Source organism: Diceros bicornis, chromosome 5 (assembly GCF_020826845.1).
Source record: "Diceros bicornis minor isolate mBicDic1 chromosome 5, mDicBic1.mat.cur, whole genome shotgun sequence".
Lineage (NCBI taxonomy): Eukaryota > Metazoa > Chordata > Mammalia > Perissodactyla > Rhinocerotidae > Diceros > Diceros bicornis.
The window spans coordinates 6,170,402-6,180,541 of NC_080744.1; the positions used below are offsets into that span (position 1 = coordinate 6,170,402).

At 39.0% G+C, this 10,140-nt stretch overlaps 1 protein-coding gene across 3 annotated transcripts; it reads right to left on the reverse strand.

The window, feature by feature from the left end:
• Positions 1 to 263: 263 nt before the first annotated feature.
• On the reverse strand, positions 264 to 9,571 carry C5H14orf28 (chromosome 5 C14orf28 homolog). Of its 3 annotated transcripts, XM_058540670.1 has the most exons (5): positions 9,367 to 9,571; positions 6,370 to 6,894; positions 4,604 to 4,693; positions 3,082 to 3,216; positions 264 to 2,247 (listed from the first exon to the last, which is right to left on the reverse strand). In XM_058540670.1, the coding sequence occupies exons 2-5, from the start codon at positions 6,891 to 6,893 to the stop codon at positions 2,064 to 2,066; spliced, it is 933 nt and encodes a 310-aa protein (XP_058396653.1). In that variant the 5' UTR covers position 6,894; positions 9,367 to 9,571; the 3' UTR covers positions 264 to 2,063. The 3 variants fall into 3 exon arrangements, with proteins under 3 accessions (XP_058396653.1, XP_058396651.1, XP_058396654.1); XM_058540668.1 differs by lacking the exon at positions 9,367 to 9,571 and having other exon boundaries at positions 6,370 to 9,045; XM_058540671.1 differs by lacking the exons at positions 3,082 to 3,216; positions 9,367 to 9,571 and having other exon boundaries at positions 6,370 to 9,045.
• Between the last annotated feature and the right edge of the window lie 569 nt (positions 9,572 to 10,140).

Genomic DNA, 10,140 nt, shown 5'->3' on the forward strand with positions numbered 1-10,140 from the left:
TGATTTTCCATGACCTCACCTTCACATGCTGCAGATGATCTAGTTTAGTTTGTTTTTTTTCACCCATTTTCTACTCACTATCTGGTCAGCAGGGGATAATTTCTTCTTTTGACCAACCAACCACCGTAACAATAAACCACCTGTTATCCTTCAGCCTCCGTCATCTGGGGTCCAGAAGGCATCCTTAAATTCCATTACACATTAAAGCCTTTACTGCTATGAACTACTGCCTAAGTAAATCATTAACAAAAAAGATCTGAAAAGTTTATTAGTAAGAGAGAATCTGGGAGACTTGCCTATACATGAAAGAGGTAGAAAAAATAAGTTTTTTATTAGCATGTTCAAGGTAGTCAAGGTTTTAACAAACATCGTAATCCTCACAACAACCCTGTGAGGTAGGTAAGTTCTTGTTTCGTGATAAACCAGTATTATTCCAAATAAAGTGCAATTCCTAAAAGAATAAATCTGCATTAGAAATATTTTTGTTAATACCATTTATGTATATGCTAATATTTGTATTTTTGTAAACTTTGAGTCATATAATAAGGTGTCCCCAGAAAAATTTACTGTAAATCAATCCTATTTAAATACACGGGGAACTATTTAAATAAATCCTGGGGTGAATTTTTTTGTAAAATAAATCACTATTTTTTGTCATATATAAAAAAGGAATTTTCATAGTATTTGCTCAAAGTGAGGCATTTCCAGCATCGTTGCACTGACATTTATCCATTCTTCAGTAAGTTATCTCAACATGGCACAGGCCAGTATAAGACTCAATTTTTAAAATTAAACCTTAGCAATGTGGTATATGGCAGTGAACTGTGTTATGCAGAAATCTCCAAATATATTGCACTCAATCTCAACCCCAAACCTAAGGTGGACTGTTTACTGAAATGCAAACACTAAATAAATGGTGATCAATTTCAAAAAGTAGTTTCCCTTGAGAATATGACCTAATTTTTTCCTTTAAATTGCAAAAGGGAGAGAGACCTTCGGGTTTTTGAAAAGAAGTATTGTGAGAACTATAAAATTCTAGTGATTTATATTGCAAATCAACTCATGCTATCAATTTACTACTTAAAAGGGAGCCAGCAGATGTTACTCCAAAAATTTAAGTATTTTTTTCTCTGCGCCAATATGACTTCTAGGAAAAGAAATATTCCCAGGCACCCATTTTCTTTTAAATATATATTTAAAGTAGATTTCTATTGTTAATCCAACATTAGTAAACGTCCTGTTGTCTCAAATGTTTTTTATAGTTGTCTTACCTGAAAACAAATTTTTATTAGAGAATTTTCATTACTTTTAATTATAAGAGAAGTATTTAGATTAGTTATATAATTTATTTGTAATAATAACTTTAATTAAGCTTGGGAGCTTATATAATATTTAAAATCCACTGGCAGGTTTATAAAACTTTAGCAAGTGGTTAAAGTAATTTGCCTTTATAAAGAAATAATTCAAGATCAGAAAAACATTCTCACCAAAGTATTTTTAAAAACTGCTACAAGGAAATTACGCAAATCAACAGATAAAATAGACTAAGCCATTTATAAGCTGTACATTCAAATCCATACTAGATCCAACAGTGCACTATGGATTATAGTGAGGTAGGGCAAAGAAATATAGTCAGATACCTTTGGAACTGTTAAATTTACATAAACTGAAATACTCACTGGTACCCCTGCTTTATTTGGATATCCAAAAAGAAAACTTGAGAATTCGAATGACAAAGTATTTTTTTGGATTCAAAGACAGAATTGTAAAAAAACCTTCCAGGTACATATAAATAAAAAATACAAAAGCTACAAGATATATTTTATTTCAACATAAAATATGCTTGTATAAAAATAACCCAGGATATAGAAAAAAGAAATACAAACATTTTGCATAGATTCTCTATATAAAACATTTACCTGGGGTAAACACTGGAAAATACACCTCTGAAACTAGTGTAGTTGAACCATTTCCTTGGATACCAAGTATATACAAAATAAAAGCCCTTCATCTGGGGAGCATGGGCAGGAGGGAAAACAATGTAATTTAGCATCAGTCTAGATTTATTTCTCTGTTGCTCGAATATAAACCAATGATGACAAGAGGAGAAACTCTGGGGGTTTATTTAACAAAATTAAATTCACATTTCTGAGGCCATCATAGTGCATCCAATGTCCATCAATCTGGAAAGCTGCAGAGTAATGATGTTCCTCTTTGTTAAATAACGTGGCACCTTCCAACAAATACCTGCAGGTTAAATGAAAAGGTGTAGCAGAAAATTACAATACTTTGTTCTTAAGATAAATGTTCCTGAAATTCTTAACTATGGGATAAAAAAAAATTGAGATTGTTTCTATTCCCTGCAAAAGACATCCATTTGTAAAAATCATGGACTACAATTGGTAATTTGGAGTAAAATGTTTAATTTTTAAAATTGATATACTTTAAGAATTTTTAAAAATATATTTTAACAGATTAACTCATAACCTGTACGGTTCTATGAAATAAGAGAAAACACACACAAAAAAACTTTTAAAGGCAAAAAGTTAAAAGAATCCTGTATGTCCTAATTTGTGTGCAGATACTTTTATCTATAATGATGACAGTAACATTTTATGTTTAAACGATGACATCATTCTATACACTAGTTTGACCTGAAATAACAGTAAGTATAGACTGTTCACCATGTGTCAGGTACTATCCTAACACCTGACATGTGCCGTCTCATTAAATCCTCACAATAATGGCACCAGATAGATACTGTCACCTCTGTTTTATAGATAAGAAAACTGATGTGTAAACTGGTTAAGTTACTAGCCCAAGGTCACAGCTTATAAAAGGAGGGGCTGGGATTTGAAGGCAATTCTGTCCATCCCATAGTCCAAGCACCAACCACTATACACACTGCCAGCGACTGACCCCTGTAGTAGATTCTGATCTTAGGACACATAAATTTAGAGATAGTTATGATTTTTTTCAACAATATTTCCTTAAGGGTTCATCAGAATCATGATAGAACAGCAGAAAAATATAAAATAAATTTATTTTTTACTAGTTTTATAAAAAAAAAAAACTACCTACTTGTGATCAGATAAATCCAAGTAATAGGGTACATATGCCAGATCTTCAGATCTCCAATGCTGCATATTTAAGACAACAAAAGGGGGTGCCCCGTGGCAGAAAACTCGCTGGGAAAATTCTCTCAAGCCACCACACCTAAAATTGAAAATAGGCATGAACTTGACTACACTTGGGACAAAGCTGCCTTTTATCACTTTTGGCTGATCTTTATTACTTAATTTCATAAGAAGCATAATTATCTATTTTAGGTTTGGGTAATGGCGTCGCTCTATTAAGAGCTTCTATACCTATTCCCAGAAGTTTATAAGCTGTGGGATTCTATATACGAAAAATAATACTTTCAAAACTCGAGGAAAAGCTAGCTATTTTTATCTAAGCTTATAAAAGCATGTAGTCTTTTGAACTGACAGAAAAGCTTTTATTCGTAGATATATTTTTCCTTCTGTAAGTTGGTTTCAAAGGGGAAAACGGCAGAGAGGGGAGTGACATGACTCTTACAGCTCCCTTTAGACTGCAGAAAGTTCCCTAATTGCTTCCTTGTGCCATTAGGATGAAGCAAATTCTGTTTCCTTAGAAGAACCAGGTATTAAGCATATGGAGCAGAATACAACAAACACAATTATACAGTAAAATCTCGATTAACCGGAATGCTCAGGGCACGGAATTTTGGCTAACAAACATTATCGACTAAATTAAGTTAACCAGAAAACCATTTTGTTTCAGTATTTGTTGCTAAAATACATTAGTTCATTTTCTGGACTTAAGTACAATTAACTGAATATATTTTATTCTTTCCTTCTTTTGTGATTAATTAGCTGTAGGATCATCGTTTTAAACATTGATTCTCATTGTACAATACTGTAGCTACAGAAATTGTTAAGAGATTGGGATGAATATGTTCTGCCCTTTTGGAGTTTTTTTTTTTACTATGTTAATTTTTTTTGGTCGTCATTTACCTCTTTCTTCTAAATGAGGAGTGCAGGAAAAAATCCAGTTAATTGAGGGTCCTGGTTAGCGGGGTTCCGGTTAACCGAGGTTTTATTGTACCTACTCAGCAGCAGGGAGAAAAATGAAAGGCATTTGCTTTGTACTCATCAACTAACCGTAGTATTATATTCTTTTTTTTTTTTTTTGCTGAGGAAGATTGGCCCTGAGCTAACATCCATGCCCATTTTCCTCTCACTTTATACATAGGACGCCTGCCACAGCATGGCCTGAGAAGCAGTGCATAGGTCTGTGCCCGCGATCCGAACCTGCGAATGCTGGGCTGTTGAAGCAGAGCTACTACGCCACTGGGCCAGCCCCTAGTATTATATTCTATATAGTGATAGTTGATAATGACAACACAGCATAAGTTGGCACAGTAAACTAGAAGGTGTTAAGATTCCAAAAAGGTTAGGTTTCCTAAATACTTATGGAGTTGCTATTTAATAAAGTATTAATATCAAAGAGCATATCGGTCCAGGTTTCTTTATAAAAAACACAGAAATACTTTCATCGTAAATGTCTATCATATACTCACCCACGCTCTTCACACAGTTCAATCCTGGAACAGAATAACTCATCCACAGCCAGTCGTATCAAGTTTCCATGTGGGATTTCTTGGGGAGGACTACAACAATTGCAAAACACAGCTAGGAAGTGCTTCAGCATTTTACATGTAAATACATTATCAGGATAACAAACTCTACAGGTCAATTCATTATTAGCAAACCAAGTATAAAAGTATAACCTTTGTTATTCATCTTTGTATTTCCTATAGATAGTATAGAAACAAGATGAACTTAATAAACATTAATGCATGAAACTTTCCAAGAACATTAAATCTTTCTGTAAATTGACCCTGAAATATGCAGTTGTTTTACTTTAAGAAATTTTCGAGAGGATTCCATAGAGGGGATTCTGGTCTGGTGGGAAGAAAACAGGACCCAGAATTGGCAGAGCAGCCGATTAGTTACCTGACTAAACGCAGGTTACAGACTTTGCTGGCCTCAGTTATCTGATTTGTTAAAAAAAATTTTTCCCACATACTTCAGAGGTTGTTTTAAATATAGGACTAAAAAAATAAGCAAAAGCTTTAAAAAGTTATATAGAGTATGATGAACAATATTTTATTGAGAAGCATAAAATATTAGTATTAATATAAGATTATATTTCATTATAGTTTCAAAACATACAAATTAAAAGATACTAGTTTTTAAAAAACAAGACAATTTTCTCAAACACTTTTTAGTCCATTATGATTTAGAGTAACAGAACTTTATCCCCTGACCGCAATTTCAAAACCCACATCATCACATCAGCAATACAGGAAAACGGACAAAGTGTACTTCAGAACAAGAGAGATGGTGATCGGTAGACTCCAAAAAGAATACATTATCTTCAGCTTTCCACGAGTACTGTGATGTTATAATATTAAACTAAGTATGCTACAAAGAAACACGAATTTAATCAGTTAGGGTACCTGACGTACATTCCCCAAAGGGAACAATCTATTAGGCTGTTTTTCTGGACCACAGGGTCCAGATACACTGTCCGACAACAATGTGTTTAGGTCTGTTTTTCTGTCCTGTTTTTTTCCACTGGCACTCTTCCCCTTTCCAGCTCATGTCCCCCGGGGGCATTAGTGTTTCCCGACACTCCACTAGGGCCTGCCAGTTTGGCCTTCCTCCCTGTCAGTTACCAGCGCAGAGGCCTGCCTTCTCTCTGAAAGCCAGAAATACTCACAGGCTACCAGCACCTTCCTAGTCAGTCACATCCTCGTCCTCTCCAGGTGCTAAGATTCCAAGTTTGGGGTTTCTGTCTATGATGATGCCCTGGCCATGACGTGGGGTGCCTTCAATCTTGTTCACACAGAACTAGCCTACCCGACAGAGACCCATTCAAGGGGTGAAACATTCCTACTATTGCTCATTATAGTAATGAGTGTTCTTCAAGAGGCTAAGTTTGTGACACAAGGAATTAATTATCTACATAGTCATATTAGTAAATTCAAAGCAAGAGTAAAACATTTTGCATACTGAATAATTCATTACTTTGCAAGTGAAATAGTTATCAGTTGGTTTTGTAAAGTAAATTCTAAGATGTTTGGATGTAATAGACTAACATTTTTGTCATGGGACCTACTAGAGAGTCTTGCATTTGTGTGGTTGCTCAATGTGTAAGTAATTACACAGGCTCTGTACTTTAAGAAGTACTTTGACTATATATATATTTATAGCAATATTCATTTTTAAAAAGTATACTATTTTTGCTAAAAGTGACCAAACAGACTTTGGAGCAACTTACTTTATATTAATTGTGCGCTGCTGATCTTCCTGCACTCGAGTTGGGCATCGCCAGTTGGAACAGTAACTCTCTTGTATGGTAGACATGAGATTTTCGAGATTTTTTGTAAAATTATCATGCTCATTCCCAAACAAATCAATTATCAATGAAACTTTGTGAACTTCAGATTTGTATTGCTGTTTTTCCATCTTGTCCCAAATCCAAAGTAGCTTCACAGTTGTAAAACTGTAGGTGTCCATTAAATAAAGAAAACAGTCTACAAACTCTCGACCTAAATGAAGAGCCAGTTCCCTGGGGAAATTTTCGTTTTCATTAAGAATGACATATAATAACATCAAGAATCCATCTATGGTGCAGGTATTTTTCAGTCTTATTTCAACATAGAGTGGTGTACAGGACACTGCTTTGCGGCCAGCTTTGATAGTAAAAACACCTCCCCAAGGAAGAACAGGCCTCCAGAACGAGCGATCTTGGTTATAGTTATTTTTAATTGATGCTTTGATCTCTTCAAACAGTGTCTTCATCCTGCGTTTTAAAAGTTTAAAATAGAACATGTAAATTTGTGACTTCATATGTTCAATGCATGAGATATGTTTAAATGAAAATAAAGCTATCTAAAGACTCAAATTAAATTTGGTTAGATGGCCTTCCAATATAACAAAAAAATTTAAAACAATTCAAGCACTGAGCCATTTTTTTGGCAATATGCATGGCCTCTGGAAAGACCATTTAAGAAGCTGCAACCTTTTTTTGAGGTACAGAATGGTCATTTGATAGGCCTTTATATTAATTATACTGTAGATTTTATCTTTGATATAGGAAAACACTGTAATAAAAAAATCCTAAATGAAAATAAAGCTATTCAAAGATACGATCTAAATTTGGTCGGGTGTATTCCTCATGTAAACCTCTTCCTCCCTCCAAAATACAAGCTGTGCTTCATTTTCTTGTTAATATGTGTGGTTCCACTTATAAAACTGATATAATGGAATTCTTAGTTGGGCTACAGAATAATGGCCAATTAGCTTTGAAAGACAACATATGAAGAGCAATTGTGAGAACTTAACTGAATAGTCACACAGCTAATACAAAAATCATTTCTATGCACTTTGGGATTGTTACTTCCAATTTAGGACCCTGCTAGCTATCCTACAATTTTAACTACAGAGCCCATGCTGTGAAGATTGGATTCAGAACTTGGTGGTATCCCAACTGCCCTCTCTGCGTGTTTTGGGAATGAACTGAGGTGTCCTCCCGATTTAAAATGGCACCTATCCTTCTCCTAACGTTGAGGAGAGCTAAGCATTTTGTTTCTAAAGTCATTGACAGTATTCTAATAAACATGTTTGTGTCATATGTACGTTACATGAAGCAAAATTTAAAAAAATTAAAGAATGAGGTCCTAATGAAAGTGATTTGAAAAAATGGCTTTATGTTACTTGAGACAAACATATGTCTAAACTAAAAACAGAGGGTATCCCAATATATTGCCTTTATGGAAAAGTATATTTTCATGAAAAAGGGAAGCATCTGATGAATGGAAAGAGAAGACAGTGACTGAGGTCAGTGTCTTCTTCTGACTGTCTTTTCTGGTGCCATGTCCTCCCAAGCACAACCTGAATCCAGCACTCAACATTGCAGACCTATGTGTTTTGTGTGAGAAATTAAGTTCAAACCGATTCTGCAATAGTAGCAGACTAAAAATTCAAGTTCTACGATATATTAAACCCATGCACACACAGAGTATTTTCGGCTTGAGGCAAGACACTGTGGAGTCTAAAATATTCAACACTATATTTAGTCTGAAGTGTAGATGTTTATATATAGTCGGTAACATGCTGGCTCTAGTCAAGCACTTAGAAATAGGAGGGTGTCACAAATCTGGAGACTAGGAAAACACAAACTCAGTTTCTCTTTCATAGAAAATGACATGTTGCCGGAGCAGATTTTTTAAAAATCATAAGGCATTCAAATACTTTAAAAATGAAAATAACTTTCTTCATGGTTTGATTTATTTCTGTTGGATTTTAAAGAGCTTTTGTAGTAAGGTCATAAAAATAAGAGGCTGAATTCAGATTCCTAAATATTGCATTGGAAAGGAACGGTAAATCTCGGTAGTATTTTTCTTCCAAGTATCTTTTAGACACGACCAAATGAAGAGTAAGTATAGCTCTGTAAGGCAATAGTTATACTCTAAGAGAATTAAACTACAATTTTATATCTATATCCATCTATCACGTCCACATATAATGAAACTAACTTCCTTAGCCTTTTTCTGAAAAAAAAAAAAAAAAAAAGGAAAGAAACGGAGTGGGCAGAGGCGACTGGAAGAACCAGAGGACACTTAACCTAGTTTCAAAGTAAACTACAATAAAAACGACTAAAAAGAGAATCGGCTGCAAAGAGCTTTACTGCAACTTGTCAGTTTTCGCCAGGCCGTGGGAAAGACCGGCTCGGCGCTGTCTGGGGGCCGGGAGGAGGCACCCGCAGGCTCCCTCCTGCCCGCACCGGCCCTCCAGCTTGCACAAACCTGCAAAACTCCCCCGACCTCTATTTCCTCGGCAAAACGACACCTTCCTTTTGCGGCCATTGCCAAGGGTGACAATCTGCACTCCACGCCGGTCGTGAGCGCCAGACCGCCCGCCCCAGGCGCTGACCGCCGGGCTCCCTAAGCGCTCGGGGCTCCTGAGGGCCCCCCCGCGAACCGGCGCCCCGAAACCCTCCGGAGACCGGCGGCGCGGGGCGCGGGGCCGGCCCGCCGGGCGCGCGGTGGGCGTCTCTCCGGGCCCGCGCTCCGGCCGCGCCCCCCGCCCGGCCCGCCGCGCCCGGAGGGCCCGGCCCCGAGGGCGGGGCCCGGACCGGGGGCCCGCGAGACGCCGCCCGCGCGGGCAGTGGCCCCGCCGAGCGCCCGGGACTGCGGGCGAGGGGCGGCGCGGGCCGCGGACGGCGACCCCGCACCGGCCGGTCTCCGTCCCCCAGGAAGCCGAGTCCTCGTACCTCCCCGGGGACCGAAAACCGCCGGTGCCGCCGCCCCCGTCGCCGCCGCCGCTCGCTCATGGAGAGCCCGTGCATCTACGAGCACCGCCGGCGGTCTCGGCCTCCCCCGGCGTGAGCGCCGGGCTCCGGCACGGCCTCCATCGCGCCCGCCGCGGTGGCAGCCACCGCCGCGCCAGCGCCCAGGCCCGATCCGCCCGGAGCCGCGGAGCCAGGACCGCGGGGCGCGCAGCTTCTTATTACGGAGGAAGATTCGGCCTGACCTCCGCCCCCCTGCCCCGGCCCAGTGCCCCGCTGCCCGGCGGCGCTGCTGCGCAGGCGCGGACACGCCCCTGCCAGGCGTGCGGGTGTCGGGTGTGTTTACAGCGTCCAGATTCGCCCAATGGCAAGCAGGATCAGGTGCGGGGGGCGGGACCTGGCGGAGGGGGCGGGGTCCCGGTGCCTGGGGGTGGGTGGGGCAGCCGGAAGTGGGCAGGGTTTGCACGGAGGCGGGGCTTTATGGGCAAACCCGCTTGGGTTTTTGAGGTTTGTACCGTTTTAGGACTTTGATTTTAGTTTGCTTCTTAGTCGTCTTCTCAAGTTCTTAACTCGGACAGGGACAGTTTGGTTTTCTCAGTAAATTATAATTATTCAAGCTTTTGACTTAAGTATATATTTAGAAAGAAGTTGAATTAGTGTAAGTGCTATCTTTAGTGTTGAAGGTAACAATTGGCCAATGTGCTGTAATTTGTAATGGAAGTTAATATTTAAAGAAATTAGATACCGTTAGCTCCATTG